Raw genomic sequence first — 19,836 nt, 5'->3', positions numbered from 1 at the left:
ACATAATATTCATTTTATTATGTTCAAATCAATTTAAGTTAATCTACTTCCTCACGGTGTGTTTGGTTGGATGGATTAAATAAGGATAGATTAATACTCCAATATTTATCGTTCAAATTTTAAGATGTTTTAATAATCATTTTGACCCGGTTTAAGATCCAATTTTATTAATCAAATAGTTATCCATAAAATTGGATCTTAAATCGGGTCAAAATGATTATTAAAACAACTTAAAATTTTAACGATAAATATTGGACTATTAATCTATCCTTATTTAATCCACCCAACCAAACACACCCTCACAGTACTGATTTGCTGGAGAGACTATCAATAAGAAGAGAGTTTCTAACACAACCGAAACAATCCAAACAAAAGTATTCCCCGTCTTTAAATTTCTAATCTCGACCCCATCATTCCATAAAAATTTAGTGATATTCAATGTAAACTTTTGTAATATTCAACTTTTATTTTAAAAACTTTATAAAAATTTAAAAATATTCAAAATCTCAACATACTTTTATCGACTTCATAAAATTCTATTAATTACAAAAATTAAAGCATAAAGTAAAATTATAAAATTTCGAAAATTATTTTTGATTCAATCTAATTATTTGGATGAATATTTAATTCCAATCACATGCTCACTTTCAAGTTTATTAAAAATAATATCATTCATATTTATATAATAGTAGTTAATTAAATCTCTTTATCATCCATATATTACTCTTTTTTTATAGACTTTTAAAATATATATATTTTTCTATGCTGTCAATAGTTTAGAATCAAAATCATTAATATTATTCATTTTATTTTTAAATTATGATGACAAAATCTCGTGAAATTTAAAATTATATATATTTAAATCTAAATAAAAAAATTATTATATTACACATAAAATTATAATATTTTATTAATTTATAAGTTGAAAATAAAAATGATAATTTTTATTAAATAAAATTTAATTTTTTTATTATTTTATATAACATTTGATGTTAAAATTTCTTTTTTTTTTTCTTTTTTTTTTATAAATGGAGATGTATTTGATTCCACAAAATATAGTTTGAAATCTATTTATTAAAACCAAATCAATCCAGACGCAACTAAACATAATTATATTTATTTTTATTTTCAATGGAAACTAAAACCCAGGCAGAGTGGCAGCTTCATCGAAACCCTCCTCGCTGATCTGCACAAATCTCCGGTCTGTTTTATCCAATTTCTGTAATTGCTATTCCAGTTTGGTTTTTGTTTTTGTATTGAAGAGATTGCTCTGTTTTGATTAGTGCCTGATTTCTTCGTAATTCAACAACAACCCGCGCCATATCCAATGGACGAGCTGAGATTTGTTCAAGGGTGTATATAACAGTCGCGATCACCGTCTTACAGCTCACGGGGAGCTCGTCCAGAATCTCGAGAGCTGAAATGGCTGAAAATGAGCGTCCCGTCGAACAAAATTCCCGACCCATTATCCGCATTGGCCTCTTTCTCATCTCGCACAGTGTTTTGGTTAGGTAATTCAGCTGTTTGTTCACAAATTGTTGGAATCACGAACCCTTTACAGTCTTTCTGATTGACCGAAATGCAAATTAATGACGTTGATTGCAGTGTGTTGTGCTGCACTGCTGGAATCGTAACTCTCCTTCTCTTGCCACTTCTCGCCATAAACACCCATGTATCGGAAAATGCCCTGATGCCTGGTTCGATTCATCTCCCCTTTCTTATTTTTTTGCTGCCCCGGTATGGTACTCTGAGTTAGCAGGTTGATCAGAGTGGTAGATATTATTTTTTGGTGAATTTGCCGACCTTTCATTATTTATTATGTGTTATCTTGCTATTTGATTACTAGACCACAAGGGATATCTCTTAGTTAGTGTGATTAGTTTCTTGCTTGGTGGTTACAAGTCTGTGAACCTCGTTTTACAGTGTGTTTTGAAATTTTCCATGGTAGTATCAGATTTTCTTCTTATAGTGACATGATCTTCTATGTCTAGCATGCAGAACTCTTGATTTGTCACATTGCATCATTTGGTATCATGTTCTAATTATTTTACATTGACAAAAGCAGAGTGTCCACAGTAGTCTACTTGGTCTAGGTGTCAGTATACTTTAGGGATCTAAACGACTGAAACATTGTGTGAAATCACACAATAAGTGCGATTTTTTTTTTTCAATTGAGGAAGACCCCTCCCATTTTCCCGTTGGGTCTGTTGCGTGCAATGTATCTAGAAGGTCCATGCGTCAAAAAGAAGGTCTATATATTGAAAATCAATTGGCCTTTTTGATTTGATACTTTCTAGTTCCTGCTTAATGATAGAAAATTGGGTTTGGTTAGGGTGGGATAGCGTGAAGTTATTGAAGGCTAAGATCTTATAGTAAAGGTTAATATCTTATTGTTGGTCATAGCCTCCTTCAAGGGGTTGAATGACTAACCATGTTTTGAACTTCACTTTGCAGGTTCTGGCAGTCCTATGCTCTCGAATGGTGACGCTTCAGAAGGGCAGAGATTTTTGAACAAGCTTTTAAGTTTTAATTCAAAGACTGTGAGCACAGGAATGTAGGTATCTTCGTTGTATTTAATCTCCTTAACAGGCTTAAGCTATTGCTCCATTTAAATAATCACTTAATCAGAGTGCACTTCCACAGTCCTACTTAACATTTTATGTTCTATTCGAGTTTCTTTACCATCTAAAACTACTGACTAGGAATAATTACCGACTTCAGAGATTATTTTTCATCATTCCCCTTCTGCAGCTTAAACCTCGACTATTTAGACCTTTTCTACTGATACCTCCTGAATCATCGTTCTCTATGCAGTGACTAAAGGTGGATTTCTTTTAGCATATCAAGCATCAGGGCATTTACTCATAATTTAACCAACTATAATGATTGCTTTTAAAATTGCATGTACAAGTTTGAGCAAACATGTATGATATTAGAACACAGCTTGAAGGACTCTCGTGGCTTCTTTAGTTTCTGTTTCATTAGCATTTACCTAGTTGCTTTATCTCTAGTCTTGATGGAAAACGCTTGATCTTACCTGTACAGAACAAAATGCATCTGGTCCTTCTCCCCTCTCATCATTTAACATTTCTGCCATCTTATTTTCACCCAAACTAAGTGTCTTCTGTTTCTTTATACTTGGATGCAGTGAAATTCCAGAGGTGATAGCAGAGCATATCTTGGAATTGGGTGGTGAAGCTAACTATCACAAGTTTCATCCCCTACTTAACAAATTTCATCCACTACAGTTCTTCTTGGGTCCCGATGCAGACATTGTAGAAGGGAACCACAGTTGTTCATCTTATGGGGTCAATACAATTGGAATAATAAGGGCCCCGCGTGGTGATGGGAAGGAAGCTATTGTATTAGTCACACCTTATAATTCTGTCAAGATCACTACCGGCGAAGCCTTATCGCTTGGAGTTGCGTACTCCGTATTTTCTCTGCTTTCTCGTGTTACTTGGCTTGCTAAGGATATTATATGGCTTGCCGCAGATTCAAAACACGGTGAGTATTCTGCTGTTGCTGCGTGGCTGAGAGACTATAACACACTTTCGATTGGTGACTTGAAGCTGTATTCAGAAATGTGTGGTGGCTGTATTCTGGCTTCTGAGAAAAAGACTCAAACTGCAGGAGAAGTAACATCTAAGGGCTTTCGACGTGCTGGCACAATGGCAGCTGCACTTGTGATTAAGGTTGCTGATAGCAGCAAAGAATTTGAGAAGGATCTTCTCAAATTATATGCTGAAGCGTCCAATGGGCAGATGCCAAATCTAGACCTCATTAATATCGTCAACTACTTGGCTGTTCATGGGCAAGGTTTACATGTAAGGGTGGAGAAGATTTGGTCATTGCTTGATTCTTGGTGGCTAAACAGTATCGGAGAACTATTTGAGTTGCTAGGAAAAGTGGCTAAAAACTTAAATCCCCAGTGGAAATTTGGGATCCCTGCTGCAGATTATGTTGAAGGTGCTGCAACTTTAGCGAGTTCCCTCTATAACCAGGTAATCATGTCAATGTTCCTGGACAAATTATTCTGTGGAAACCCCAGCCATTCATTATAACACTAAAAAAAAGGATCGACAACACCTTTTCTTATTTGTTCCATAATCCGTGAAGTGAAGGGTTGGGTTGTTTGTTTGCACATTAGAACTATTTTCTTTACAATCTGAAAAGCTTATATCAGTTATTTGCGGCATTATTTCAATATTTTCATGCTTTGACATTTGTTATGATCTTTTTTTATTTTTATTTATCAGGCATTAGGTGTTCCCACTGGCCCTCACGGGGCTTTTCGTGATTTTCAAGTTGATGCGATTACTATGGAGATCTCACCTAAGTTTTCTTCGAGTCACAGAGTTATGTTCCTTTTGCGTGTAGGCAGGTCGGTGAAAACTGTTGGAAAATGTTATTTCTTCGAATTTTCTTATACTGAACAAGGCACAAGTTTCTTAGTCAAGAGTTTTCTGTATAGCAGTATAGGAACGCGATAAGTGTCAATTTAATAACCCACCCATGCTGTTGCTTCTAAATGGTCAATTCTTATCGCTCTATCATAACATAATTATAGTTTTCATTTTGCAGGTTGGTCGAGGGGGTTATACGATCTGTAAATAATCTCCTTGAGAAGTTCCACCATTCCTGTTTTCTATATCTCTTAACGTCTCCAAGTAGGTTCGTCTCAGTGGGTGTCTACATGATTGCCTTTGCACTGCTTATTGCTCCCTTTCCATTGGTTGCTGCATCTCTTTTCTCTGATGTCAGCAAACCGAAGCTTGGAAAATATGATGCTCCTGCTGATGAACATGCCTCGACCTTCACATCATGGAAATGGCTTTATGCTGCTAAAACAGTTCTCATCGTCCACTTGTGGAGTACCATCGTAACATTATTCCCTTATTTTATTTATCAAATTCCTAATTCCTCATCATCAATCAACCTTCTAATATTGATCATTCTCTCCATACTCAGCCTCTTCTTCATATATGCCATATCCGAATCTTTTACATTTCTGAGTGCAAGTCGCCCCCAAAGAGCAGAATGGGCTCTCCTTAAATCAGTTACCATTGCAGCTGCTTTCATTGGACTTTGTCTTATGTCAGTTGTAAATTTTGCAACAGCAGAAATAGGAGCGCTGCTATTGGCTCCCTTGTGTTTGACCATTGCACCCTTGAAGCTTGATTTAAAGGCAAATACCATAAAGGCTTTAGCTCGGGGATCTTGTAACATACTGTTGTTGTTTGTTGGGTTTCCTCCAACAATGTTTCTATTGTCTAAAGGCGCTTTAGCGGGTTTTGATCATGTAAAATTTGGCGATTTCTGGGATTGGGCAGAGTCCCTTTGGGCATGGAATAGTGCTACATATATCTATATATGCATGGTTCATCTTCCCTGCTGGGTTCTGTGTATTCACACTTTAACGCATCACTGTTAGTGATCTTCAAATTTTTAGAAAGTTTGTTATGTTGGTTCACATGATATTGGGAACAGTCGGCATTTATGCTGCTTCAGGCTCTGCCTTCAATTTGGCTTGTAAACTTATTCTACTCCGGTTCTTAGATACATTTGTTCCACTTTTCTAGCTTTTCTAACTTTGCTAATGGGGATTACAGAAGTATTGAAACAGTTGATCTTTTAGTCATTGTCATATGAATGTCTTCTTAATGCTTGGGTTGAAACTAACTCCTCCTCCATTTATGGATATCAGGGAGAAAAACATTACTTCAGTGGTTAGATTTTTAGATTATTTTTGTCGCATTAAGATTGCTTTGTACAACATAGTTTATGGTAGTTCATGATTTAGAGGCAGTTGTCATTTAGTCATTCTTTACTCTTTCACACAATTTCTGCATTTTTTCAGTGTTGAATCTTTTGGTCTTCATTGTTGTTTTTTTGCACAAAGTACTCTTTTATGGCTTTCAGACTGTCATCTATTTGAGGAAGTTATACTCACCATGTTCTCTGTCTAATTTGACTTTCAAGATAGTGCAAAGGGACATATTAGGTGCCTTTTCATGTTTAGTATTTCTCATTTTCTTTCCCTCGTTCAGCAATCAGAGGTAGTCAGATTTTGCATGTTCTTCGTCGGTGGTATGTTATGAATTGCAGAAGGAAATCGTTCCCGTGGTGGAGTAGTTATGCCTTCATTATTTTGTAAACGCGAGGTAAAACTAATAATTCCGTAAACCAACTTGTAATATAGTTAATTCGAAGAGGAAAATCTGAGGACATCTTTTATTTTATTTTTTAGATTAGATAATTACAGTTATTTAACCTTCAAATCATAATCATAAATATGTTTAGATATATTCAACGACTTAAAAATTAATACACGTGCAAGGACATATGCGTGAACTAGAGTATATAAATTTAATGATTTAATCCTCAAAAATATATTATTTATTATTAATTCTACATCTGTGTATCTACCTCGATATTCACAACTGGTGAGCAACGCATGTCCAAACCCGACCTTCAATTTTTAAACCAACTTGTAAATAATAATGTTGCTAAATAAAAGTTGATAGCAACTTAACTCCTAATAGGTAACTCTTTCTAATTACAACCACTCCTCATTTGGCAAGAGACCGTCAACAATCAACTTAGCGACCATCTACATTATTTCAAGTGAAAATCCTCAAGTTATATGTGAAAAAAAAAGTGTTTGAAATATACTTCAAATGATATATATAGCTTGTATCCTGACTACCCGATCGAGCTAAGGTGTGAAGCGCCCTTGGCAATAGCTCCGGATCTAGGTCGACACGTGATATGACCGAGCGAAAATCGGTGCAAGATGCGTTGGCAATTTCACCGGGTCAAGTTATGCAAATTATTAGAGATGAGAGCACATCGAGATGTGTTCAAACCAGATATTTTTCTCTCGAGAAAAGCTGGTGCTGACTAGCAAACACGAAGATAACCACGTGAACGAGCGCAATCTGATGCTAAAGTTAGCCGGTGAATAAGGAAAACCAATGTAGTAAAGAGAAATGATGTGTTAATGGTGTATCACCATTGAGAGGGACTGGTGATACCCCAGGGGAGGCCCGGGTAATGGGTATTAGGTGATCTCGGGTCATGGATCAGGTTATGATAAGTCTTGAGCCAATCCAACAAATAGCTCGACAAATGAATGTTCGAGACATCATCTCCCGGGCTGCCAGAAGCCGGGCTTCTAGACGAATTCTCGGGTGATGGTTTTCTACCCAAGTTATCTTGATAATAGCACCTCACTCGAGTGCACAAGTATGATATACATTATCTTGGTAAACATTAATATTAGAATCACATGGATTTAACAAGGCGAAATAGACAGTTTTGTGTGTTAAAAAAGTAGGGTATAAAAAACCATCTTACTAGAATCACATGGATTTAACAAGATGAAATAGACAGTTTTGTGTGTTAGAAAAGTAAGGTATAAGAAATTATCTTACCATAATTAGTAAGTGAGCACTGAAAATAAGGTCATCATTGACTTTCTTTCTATAAAAACCATGTTTGTTTAATAATTAAGGCGTTCATTCACTTATATATCTCCCACATCATTTACTCTCAAAATTTTTATATACCATTGGCACAACATTTCTCTTCGCTACAGTGGTTTTTCTCATTCACCGGCTGACTTTAGCATCGTAGTGGTCACGTCAGACATTTTACGACCCTCATTCACGTGGTTATCTTCGTGTTTGCAGGTCATGATCATGACCAGCTTTTCTCAGGAGAAAAATATTTGGTTTGGACACATCTCGCTGTACTCTAATCCCTTATCATTTACATAATTCAATCTGGTGAAATTGCTCACACATCTTGTACTCATTTTTACCCAATCACATCAACGCGCGATGTCGCCTGAGGACATCAACTATGAGAAGCCTGTTAATTAAGAGTCGGACAGTAGGTGAATAGGTGAATGCAAGCAGGCAAAAACTTGTGTGAGACGGTCTCACGGGTTGTATTTGTGAGACGGATCTTTTATTTGGGTCACCCATGAAAAAGTATTACTTTTTATGCAAAGAGTATTACTTTTTATTGTGAATATGGGTAGGGTTGACCCGTCTCACGGATTATGACCCGTGAGTCGGTCTCACATGAGACTCACTCATGCAAGCAAATATGTACCAACCGAATCAGGTGTTGTGTTAGGGCATTTGAGATGACAGATCCATCCACGCCAATTAATATAACCCAATAGGGTTTTATAAATGTCGAATGATGACGTACGTGCATGCTAGATTTGATATCTAATTTTCTTTTTATTTTAATATTTCACACACTCGACTTAGAACATATAGTATATCTAACACCTAATAAAGTGTTTTTTCAAGTTTATAAAGTGCATTTTCAATCCAAATAACATGAAGATTTTTTGTAAAAAATGAAAGAATGCACGAAAAACATTGCAACCGGTCTTCTGCTTTTCTTGCTGGCAATTATTATATATATACTAGTTCTCTCCCTCATTCAACGCCACAAACCCTAAAGTAATAATAATTCATCATTGTAAGTCATGTTCTTCACCTCTGTACCGCCACCACCTCCTCCACCAGAACCACCACCTAAACCTCTTCGAAACACCCATCATTGTACCCATACCCACGCTGCATCTGTCTCAAATATAATTACACCATCCAAGAATAAAAGGAGCAAAAAAGAGTCAGAACATGGGCATGCGCCACCAATAATTAATCATCATTGATGTCAAGAACAGAAGAAAGAAAGGTGAAGAAAAGTGAAAAAAGAACACGGGTCTCAACTTTCTTGAAAAATATAAGAGGGTTTCACCTCTCTTTGCTTTTTATTCAAGAGTTCGATCGATCCCAAAAATATGAGTGACTTCTCTTCTTATTTCGCTGTTTCTTCAACGGGGAATCAAGCATAATGGTCCGATCGATTAACTACCAGATCAAGCTAGCAACTTTTTCTTCTTGCTTGCTGGAGGCTGTCTTGTTTTCTTTACTCTACTGAAAGGTTATTAACTACACCGATCCGGGGAAAAAAGCAACTCAAATGGTAAATAACTATGAATGATTTTTTTGGGAGTGGAGATAGTAGAGGGTGTGAATTATGTCTGTTGTGATGATCATATTAGGGTTTTAAAAAAAAAATAAGACAGAAGCTGTGATCTTTTACTAATATTGTACTGCCGCTGCTGCAGATGTGTGTTATTCTAGTATGAATGAGCAGAAACCTTTGTTTTTCCTAACTTGTTTTGATGCTCTTAATGGCCACAGATCTATATTTTTCCTTTAACATTGAACAACTTGTGTTCGAGTAAATCAAACAGGGTTTGAAATTTCGAATATTGGAGAACATTTACTTACTTAATCAGGGTCTAATTCTTCTAGCTAGAGTTACTTGTATTATTTGGTCCATCTGAGGGTAAATCATGAGAACTACTCGGAGATATTCCATACACCAGCTACTGACATGTTGTATAATATTGCTTTCTATATGGGATTTATGTATATTTTAATAAATTTTGTTGATGCATGTTGCACCAAAATTTGAATAGATCTCAAACTCCATCTCTAGGATGTGTTAAGTTTCTTGATTAAGAAATCTTGAGGATTTTATTTGAGATGCATGTGATCTTTTTATCATTCAAATTTTTGGTGTACTTATATATTTGACAGCAATAATATAATCAGTATACATGTACAGTTTATTTTTACTTCAGTTCAATTAATTTCTTTAAATTCAAATAATTCAATATCCTTAGAATTGATGTGATGAAACATCGATTTGTGTCCTTTGTCAATAACATTGATTTGGTAAATTGTACATGTAATGATTAAATGGCTCCGTGTGTCTACTTTTTGGCTAACTTTGCGTAATCCAAAATATATTTTTCAAAAGCTGAAATTTTTCATGATTATGAAATTCAGGCAAACCACTCATTCATTTCATGCATGCACCTCCGCACTTTTTGCTCGTCTTTTTCCTTAAAATCAGTTTGCTCCGGATCCTTGTTTTTTTGTGATCAAAATTACATCACATAAAATATTTTTATAGATTCTGATATATATCTTGATCATTATAGAATGTGATTTCTGGAAATATTGTAAATTCTATAGATTTTTGCATATAATTTTTGTTGGGTTTTAGGTGATTATTCCCTCTTTTGGGTGGAATCCGAATCTTGATCCAAGTTTTTGTGGTTGTTTGGTGTATTTTCTGTACAAGTTTTTAGAACTCTTACCATAAAATATCTTCTTCTTTTGAAGGAAAACAATCAATCTTTCGTGTTACGATAGACATCTAATATGATGTTAAGAGCAAATCATTATAAGGTGTTATAATTATATGTGTAGCAAATTAAGTCATCCATGGGTATTTTTAAATTGTCAAAAACTTGTTTGAGACGGTATCACGGGTCGTATTTGTGAGACATATATATTATTTGGGTCATCCATGAAAATGTATTATTTTTTATGCTAAGGGTATTACTTTTTATTGTGAATATCGATAGGGTTGACACGTCTCACGGATCGAGACGGTCTCACATGATACTCTCTTTAAATTAAGCTAATTATAACATTTAGTGAGACCCTTTAAACATTATAATATTACACCTAATTATAATTATTAGTAAGTAGGTCTTTTTTGAAACTGTTTCACAAATATATATTAGGAAGACGGATAGATTTTTATCTATATTTACTATGAAAAGTAATTTTCATAATTCAAGTCGGGTAGGAACCGTCTAGACGCTGTTCGGTCATCCACCTCTAGGCACCAATGATTTGGGCTGGACATGTTCGTCTATGAACTCGAGCATTGGGCTTAAATTAGGCTGAAACTCTGATTTTCAGTCCAAATCTTTCTTCCTGAATTTATTGCAGAGATTGGGCTGGGCTTTTAAAACAATGAGAACTGGTGCTGGAGCTTATTTTAATTTTTTCCAACCTCCTGGTCCATGAAATTTTTGGATTTTATACGTAAACGCTGAAAATAAGCTTTTACAAATACTACTTTAATATATTATAAATCTTAGTGCTTGAAAGCAAGAAAACACATATTGTTGGACTTTTGGGTGTCGAGTGTGTAATCATTAGATTTAGTTTTTATTCCAACTTCTCTGGCAGGTGATATAATCCATTTCTCATATAGCTCCTTTTCAATTAAATAGTAAAAAGCTAACTTAAATCGTAGTAGATATCTTGTGAGACGATCTAATGAATTTTTATCTGTGAGACGGATCGACTATATCGATATTCACAATAAAAAATAATATTTTTTCATGGATGACCCAAATAAGATATTCGTCTCACAAACTACAACTCCTGAGACTGTCTTACACAAGTTTTTGTCCTTAATCAAAGAACTATTTGGTCGATGGATTGGTTCTAAGCTTTGATAAGCAATTGCTCCTCACTTGAAACTCATAAGTCAGCCACGAAGATTCTTCATCATCATACACGAGTTTGTATGGAATATTTCACCCTACCTCATGAGGCACTGTCCCCATGAGAAGATCAAAGACTCAAGTTTAACCACACATATGCGGGGTCCACCAATTCATATGCAGGGTCCACCAAATTCTTTAAAATCAACGATCAGATCCTGTGGGACACTGCCCCCACAAGTAGCATCGAGTTATCCAGTTTGTACCTCGAAATTTGTCTGAATTTTGACTTTGGTGACTTAATACGTCAAAGTTGCATATTTTTCTGCGTTTGACTTAATCGGACTTAAATTATAATCTTAATTATTATTTAATATTATCAGTATACATATATCTATGTACTGGCGTAACGAGTAAATTATTAGAACCTAAAAAGTTGTCGTTCCATGCGTGCCAATGCAAAATGAGTTGGCATTTGCGTGAATTATCGACAATGACAGTCGATGCTGAGGCAAATGCCAAAACACAGACCAAATCCCGACCCCTTTGGTTTCTTTTTCCATTGGGGCAAAATATCATAATATGGAAAACGGCCAAGCGTCGACGGTGTGCAATGCAAATGAGTGCTATCTTTTCAAAGAATGGCAATTTCAAGATCCCAGGTCGGATTTATTCGACAACTTTTTTTGTTTGCTATCGTTTTCAGGTCATAACGGTTCCAAGGGACGAGTCCGAAATTAAGGAGCGACTCAATATATTAGGAATTGATGTCAAAACAAACAGTCAAGAAATTGAATCCAACAACGACCTGAAATATCGTCACTTGTCTGTCTCCACATGCAAAATCCAACACTAAAGGTAAGAATGTTATTAAACAATTGAAGTTATCTAAGCATCAAATCATAAAAAAACTAGCACTTAATTAATGAAGCCAGACAAGAGAAACAAAATCAGACAGATCTACATCAGAAGACGAGATAGGAAAACAAAGTAACTTCTGTAGACTTGGATTCTTGGGTAATCTTGTATACAAACATTAATATAAATCTATGAACTGTATAACAATAATAATAGCAACAATTTCTTCTTTTAACTGGGGAAAAAATAGACTTGAAACAGTTGATTCAACACGATAAAAGAAGGGGAAAAAATTTCAATTCTTGAAGTGTAATTATTAATTGTTAAAAGCATCACACCTGCGCCTAATCCTCGCCGTTTCTTCCAGTCTTGACTCCGTACACACTCATCTTCTGTATTGCACTGACAAATGCCTCAAAGAATGCGTTTTGATCTCTGGAATACAGCTCAACGTAGCCTCTAGTCCTCGGATCTGAGCTCAGGGAGTGGTCCGATGACATTAGTCCCAAACCCTTTTGCACGTTGCTGTAGTACACGTTGTCGAATTTATTGGGAGTCATTATATCGTTGAACACCGATAATGTGGGGTTTTTCTCGTAATCTGCGCAGGCATTTCTCAGTAACTTGGCGAAATTGTAGTTGTAAGAAGGGTCCGATTCCATCGTTCTGCTGTAGTTGTACAGAATGGAGCTGAACTCTTTGCAGTGAGAAAATCCGATGGTGTGGGCTCCGGATAATGCCACCATTTCTTGGATCGAAAATCTCTTGGACTGGAAAAGCTGGATTATTTGATCCATGGACATTGTGGGTCTTGGCAGATTTCCCTCCACATAGTCGGATTTAGAAGTTAGCGAATCCTTCCGGCCTAACTTGACAGTGTAAAAGGGTCCACCCATCATGACGACCAGATTCCGAGCGGATACGGCGAGAATATCAGCGCAGGAGACGACGCCTGGGCAGGAGAGCTCGAGGGCAGACTTGGCCCGCACAACAACGTCGAATCCGTCGCCAGGGAGGGAGAGGTTGATATCAGCTTCACGCTCGGCTTTGTTGAATGGGGTGGATGAGATGAGGACGGAGGCGTCGCATCCGGTGACGAAGCAGTCGTGGAAGAATACCCGGAGAGTGGCGGCGGCGGTGGTGGGGGAGGTGATCTGCTTGTTTGTGGTGGTTTCTTCCATGATTTGGTCGAACTTGGGGCATGTTTGGGAGTAGTAGGTGGTGGAGAGGAGAGGTATGGAGTGTGAAGGGATGAGGCAAAGTGTTGTGAGCGAGAGCAGCAGCACAAGCATAAGGGAAGCCATTAATGCTTCTCTGCGTTTGCTTAGTCTGATAATCAGAGAATTTGGAGCTGAGGGCAAGGAGGGCTTTTCACTTTTGGATTGGGTGAGACGGATTCACACGCGCCACCAATCACGGGTTGTGGAAAATATAAGATATGATTATATATTTAATTATAATATATTCGTTCCGACACAAATTAAACACCAACGAAATCGAAGCAACAACAAACTTAATTTAAAGGGTTTTGGAAAATATAATATATGATTATACATTTAATTTCTTCGAGGGCATTTGACGATTTTGCCACGGATTACAACTCCATCCCAGTTGTTGCAGGAGTGCTTTGATCCATTATCAGGCACACACTCGAACTTTGCGCAGCAGGCAGTGCATGTTGGAATTATTGTTGGAAACTCATAATTAATTAGATCATTTTATTGGGTCTTTTATTAGATAGCTTGTCTATATATAATTAATTAAATTATGTGAGCCCACAAAATAATTCCAACAATCTCCCACTTGGGCCACATAAGTTATCTGGATATTGTACATGCAAAAACTTGATTGAGCTCTTGCTATCTAAACCAAAATATTCCTTAACAATCTGATCTATCAATTACACCAATATTGAACCAAAGCAGTCATCGCTACATTTAAAATCACTAGACCCATCAATGATCACAATATTAGCATAATCAATAACATAGATCAAGTATGGATGTGTAGCATGGAAATACATAAATGTGATCTCAGAATAAAACATGTATTTCCAACTGGTCCTCCTAATGACTCAAAGAGTCCAATAACAGACTTTCAACCAAATGCTAAACCGCAATAAAAGACATCACTTTATTTCAGAGTAATTCAAATAAACCTTAGTCTGTACAGAAACTTAAATCATGTCAAATGAGTCAATGCTCTAACCGAATACAAACTTCCACTGTACAAGCATATCAACTATATGGACAACACCAATGTGTGTCACATGCCCAAAAATCTCGGGTGGCCAACCCATGACAAACGCATCCGCAATTATAGAGTTTGTAATAACATGCTCAATTGACACATAACCACTCTGAATTATTTCCTTCCAACTGAAAACTTCATATCAATATATTTTGACTTTGACAAGTTTCAGTTGTTCTTTTAAGTATAATATAGCGGCTTTATTATCACAATTGATCCTCAATGGTTTCTTAGACCAATGATCATTACCGATGATAAAATTCCGCATCTTCATTCGGATTCCAAATATCCAACTATTTCCAAATGTCATATTTCCGATGTGTGAGCATAAAATCTTTAGTTCACTTTATGTACCTCATAACCCGATTAATAATCCAATGTCGGGTTTCTTAAATATCTGCCCAACATTCTAACGATGTTCACAATATCTAAACAATGTTCTCTATAAATCCGAATGAGATTACCACATGATAAAATTTATACCACCATATATGTGGACATAAATATCAATATATTATTCTCAATGTTGACTTTGCAATTTAGTCACTCCCACTAAAGTCAACATACAAAATTAATTTGCATTTAACTTCAAAATTTCATGCATGCATTTAAAATATTGATGTTCAATTTATCAAGCTTTTATCAATCAAGGAACACATACCAAACATATTTGAATTTCGAAAAATTGAAAATACCATATGGATAAAGGAAAAACTTGATTTGTTCAAACATGAAACTAAAATCAAATTTCTTTTTTTTTTTTCCAGTTCAAATATCAGAAAATAAAAAAAAACTCAGTTCTTAAATAAAGTTTTAAAAAAAACACTAACAGTTTTATTTTCATTTTCCATAAGATGTATCTTTCACCATCAGTTGACAACCGGCTCTTTAGGCAACCCTTTCTTTGCACGCCAATTGGCGTATTTGGGACAATCCTTCTTCACATGCCCATCTGTCCTTTTGCAAAAGAAACAAGTGATCACTTTATCTTGTTTCTGTTGCTCCATATGATGTGAAGTCCCAGAGTTTCCTTCCTTATTGCTCCATTTCCTTTTCTTATTGATGCAATTATCTTGATAGTTAGATGTCAAGTGAGCACTTTCAATCACATCTTGTTTCAATCTCTCCTCCTCCTGAACGCACTGCGCAATAAGCTCATTCAAAGTCCACTTTTCCTTCTGGGTATTATAACTTATTTTGAATTGATTAAATTGCGCAGGCAGAGAGATCAAGACTAAATGCACGACTATGTCTTCCGACAATTCCAACTTGAATGCTGTTAGTCGAGTCACAAGATTTGACATTTCCATTATGTACTGCCTTATGTTCCCTTTCTCTTTGTACCGCATTGAGACAAGTTTATTCAAAATTGTACTTGTCTCGACCTTTTCGTTTGCAGTGAAACGATCTGCTATTTGAGTAAGGAACCTTTTGGCATCACTTTCTTCAGGAATTGCACCCCTTATAGTATCTGGAATGGAATGTTTCATAATCATCAGACTCATGCGATTTGATCGCTCCCACTTTTCCAAAGAACCCTTTTGATCAGCAGTTCCTGAACTGGTCAAAAGTGCGGGGCGATCTTCCCTTAGCGCATAGTCCAAATCCATGCAGCCGTGCACTATCATAACATGCTCTTTCCATTTCTTGAAGTTTGAGCCATTAAGTACTGGAATGTTGTTCAGATTGACAGATATAGAAGATGCTATAACAAAATAGAACAAAAAACTCACAATAAATTATAGTCCATCCATATAATGAAATTAAATAAATCACAAAATATAAGCATGCTGGTGGTGGGCCCATAAAAAAAAATACCTAGCACAACATTGATATTTAGTCTTTGAACAAAAATAACAATTTGTAAGTGGTACATTCAAACATCATGTTTATTAAATATTGATAATAAATCCGGCCAACAATATGCCTTTCTTTGGACCGACAATTGCATGCATGGATAAATCCAAAATTATCACATATTTAGTACCACATATTGTGCTAAAATTTGGCCAGAAAATGACCTTCCTTTGGGCCGATCGTTTTCCGCATAAATTTAACACAATATAATATCATATAATGTGTCTACAATCTGGCAAGAAAATAATCTTCCTTTGGGCCGATTAATTTCTGCATAGTTTTGACACGCTTTAAGACCATAATTATGTGCTTATAATCTGGACAAAAAATAAACTTCTTTTGGGCCGATTATTTTCTGCATAGATATAACACAATTTTTTTTTAAGTCTGCAATCTGGCCAAAAAATAGTCTTCCTTTGGGCCGGCTATTTTTCGCATAGATATAAATGCACTTGAAAAAGATATATTGAAAAACTTGTGTTCGAGTAAATCAAACAGGGTTTGAAATTTCGAATATTGGAGAACATTTACTTACTTAATCAGGGTCTAATTCTTCTAGCTAGAGTTACTTATATTATTTGGTCAATCTGAGGGTAAATCATGAGAACTATTCGGAGATATTCCATACACCAGCTACTGACATGTTGTATAATATTGATTTTTATATGGGATTTATGTATATTTTAATAAATTTTGTGATGCATGTTGTACCAAAATTTGAATAGATCTCAAACTCCATCTCGAGGATGTGTTGAGTTTCTTGATTAAGAAATCTTGAGGATTTTATTTGAGATGCATGTGATCTTTTTATCATTCAACTTTTTGGTGTACATATATATATATTTGACAGCAATAATATAATCAATATACATCAGTTCAATTAATTTCTTTAAATTCAAATAATTCAATATCCTTAGAATTGATGTGATGAAACATCGATTTGTGTCCTTTGTCCATAACATTGATTTGGTAAATTGTACATGTAATGATTAAATGGCTCCGTGTGTCTACTTTTTGGCTAACTTTGCGTAATCCAAAATATATTTTTCAAAAGCTGAAATTTTTCATGATTATGAAATTCAGGCAAACCACTCATTCATTTCATGCATGCACCTCCGCACTTTTTGCTTGCCTTTTTCCTTAAAATCAGTTTGCTCCGGATCCTTGTTTTTTTGTGATCAAAATTACATCACATAAAATATTTTTATAGATTCTGATATATATCTTGATCATTATAGAATGTGATTTCTGGAAATATTGTAAATTCTATAGATTTTTGCATATAATTTTTGTTGGGTTTTAGGTGATTATTCCCTCTTTTGGGTGGAATCCGAATCTTGATCCAAGTTTTTGTGGTTGTTTGGTGTATTTTCTGTACAAGTTTTTAGAACTCTTACCATAAAATATCTTCTTCTTTTGAAGGAAAACAACCAATCTTTCGTGTTACGATAGACATCTAATATGATGTTAAGAGCAAATCATTATAAGGTGTTATAATTATATGTGTAGCAAATTAAGTCATCCATGGGTATTTTTAAATTGTCAAAAACTTGTGTGAGACGGTATCACGGGTCGTATTTGTGAGACATATCTATTATTTGGGTCATCCATGGAAATGTATTATTTTTTAAGCTAAAGGTATTACTTTTTATTGTGAATATCGATAGGATTGACACGTCTCACGGATCGAGACGGTCTCACATGATACTCTCTTTAAATTAAGCTAATTATAACATTTAGTGAGACCCTTTCAACATTATAATATTACACCTAATTATAATTATTAGTAAGTAGGTCTTTTTTGAAACTGTTTCACAAATATATATTCGGAAGACGGATAGATTTTTATCTATATTTACTATGAAAAGTAATTTTTCATAATTCAAGTCGGGTAGGAACCGTTTAGACACTGTTCGGTCATCCACCTCTAGGCACCAATGATTTGGGCTGGACATGTTCGTCTATGAACTCGAGCATTGGGCTTAAATTAGGCTGAAACTCTGATTTTCAGTCCAAATCTTTCTTCCTGAATTTATTGCAGAGATTGGGCTGGGCTTTTAAAACAATGAGAACTGGTGCTGGAGCTTATTTTAATTTTTTCCAACCTCCTGGTCCATGAAATTTTTGGATTTTATACGTAAACGCTGAAAATAAGCTTTTACAAATACTACTTTAATATATTATAAATCTTAGTGCTTGAAAGCAAGAAAACACATATTGTTGGACTTTTGGGTGTGGAGTGTGTAATCATTAGATTTAGTTTTTATTCCAACTTCTCTGGCAGGTGATATAATCCATTTCTCATATAGCTCCTTTTCAATTAAATAGTAAAAAGCTAACTTAAATCGTAGTAGATATCTTGTGAGACGATCTAATGAATTTTTATCTGTGAGACGGATCGACTATATCGATATTCACAATAAAAAATAATATTTTTTCATGGATGACCCAAATAAGATATTCGTCTCACAAACTACAACTCCTGAGACTGTCTTACACAAGTTTTTGTCCTTAATCAAAGAACTATTTGGTCGATGGATTGGTTCTAAGCTTTGATAAGCAATTGCTCCTCACTTGAAACTCATAAGTCAGCCACGAAGATTCTTCATCATCATACACGAGTTTGTATGGAATATTTCACCCTACCTCATGAGGCACTGTCCCCATGAGAAGATCAAAGACTCAAGTTTAATCACACATATGCGGGGTCCACCAATTCATATGCAGGGTCCACCAAATTCTTTAAAATCAACGATCAGATCCTGTGGGACACTGCCCCCACAAGTAGCATCGAGTTATCCAGTTTGTACCTCGAAATTTGTCTGAATTTTGACTTTGGTGACTTAATACGTCAAAGTTGCATATTTTTCTGCGTTTGACTTAATCGGACTTAAATTATAATCTTAATTATTATTTAATATTATCAGTATACATATATCTATGTACTGGCGTAACGAGTAAATTATTAGAACCTAAAAAGTTGTCGTTCCATGCGTGCCAATGCAAAATGAGTTGGCATTTGCGTGAATTATCGACAATGACAGTCGATGCTGAGGCAAATGCCAAAACACAGACCAAATCCCGACCCCTTTGGTTTCTTTTTCCATTGGGGCAAAATATCATAATATGGAAAACGGCCAAGCGTCGACGGTGTGCAATGCAAATGAGTGCTATCTTTTCAAAGAATGGCAATTTCAAGATCCCAGGTCGGATTTATTCGACAACTTTTTTTGTTTGCTATCGTTTTCAGGTCATAACGGTTCCAAGGGACGAGTCCGAAATTAAGGAGCGACTCAATATATTAGGAATTGATGTCAAAACAAACAGTCAAGAAATTGAATCCAACAACGACCTGAAATATCGTCACTTGTCTGTCTCCACATGCAAAATCCAACACTAAAGGTAAGAATGTTATTAAACAATTGAAGTTATCTAAGCATCAAATCATAAAAAAACTAGCACTTAATTAATGAAGCCAGACAAGAGAAACAAAATCAGACAGATCTACATCAGAAGACGAGATA

The 19,836-nt window shown here is 35.5% G+C and overlaps 2 protein-coding genes across 2 annotated transcripts; one reads left to right on the top strand and one right to left on the bottom strand.

Moving 5' to 3' along the window:
* Window positions 1-1,093: 1,093 nt before the first annotated feature.
* On the top strand, window positions 1,094-5,628 carry LOC140821781 (GPI transamidase component gaa1). Its single transcript, XM_073182381.1, has 7 exons — window positions 1,094-1,201; window positions 1,284-1,511; window positions 1,606-1,697; window positions 2,455-2,554; window positions 3,149-4,004; window positions 4,260-4,384; window positions 4,585-5,628. The coding sequence occupies exons 2-7, from the start codon at window positions 1,423-1,425 to the stop codon at window positions 5,432-5,434; spliced, it is 2,112 nt and encodes a 703-aa protein (XP_073038482.1). The 5' UTR covers window positions 1,094-1,201; window positions 1,284-1,422; the 3' UTR covers window positions 5,435-5,628.
* Window positions 5,629-12,327: 6,699 nt separating this feature from the next.
* Window positions 12,328-13,622, bottom strand: LOC140822151 (peroxidase 31-like). The gene has a single exon (XM_073182901.1). It carries the CDS (start codon window positions 13,507-13,509, stop codon window positions 12,550-12,552), a length of 960 nt encoding a protein of 319 aa, XP_073039002.1. The 5' UTR covers window positions 13,510-13,622; the 3' UTR covers window positions 12,328-12,549.
* Window positions 13,623-19,836: the final 6,214 nt, after the last annotated feature.

The sequence above is a fragment of the Primulina eburnea genome, unplaced genomic scaffold (genome assembly GCF_022965805.1).
Source record: "Primulina eburnea isolate SZY01 unplaced genomic scaffold, ASM2296580v1 ctg739_ERROPOS11973397, whole genome shotgun sequence".
Taxonomy (NCBI): Eukaryota; Viridiplantae; Streptophyta; class Magnoliopsida; order Lamiales; family Gesneriaceae; genus Primulina; species Primulina eburnea.
This window is presented reverse-complemented; position numbering and strand designations above follow the sequence as displayed.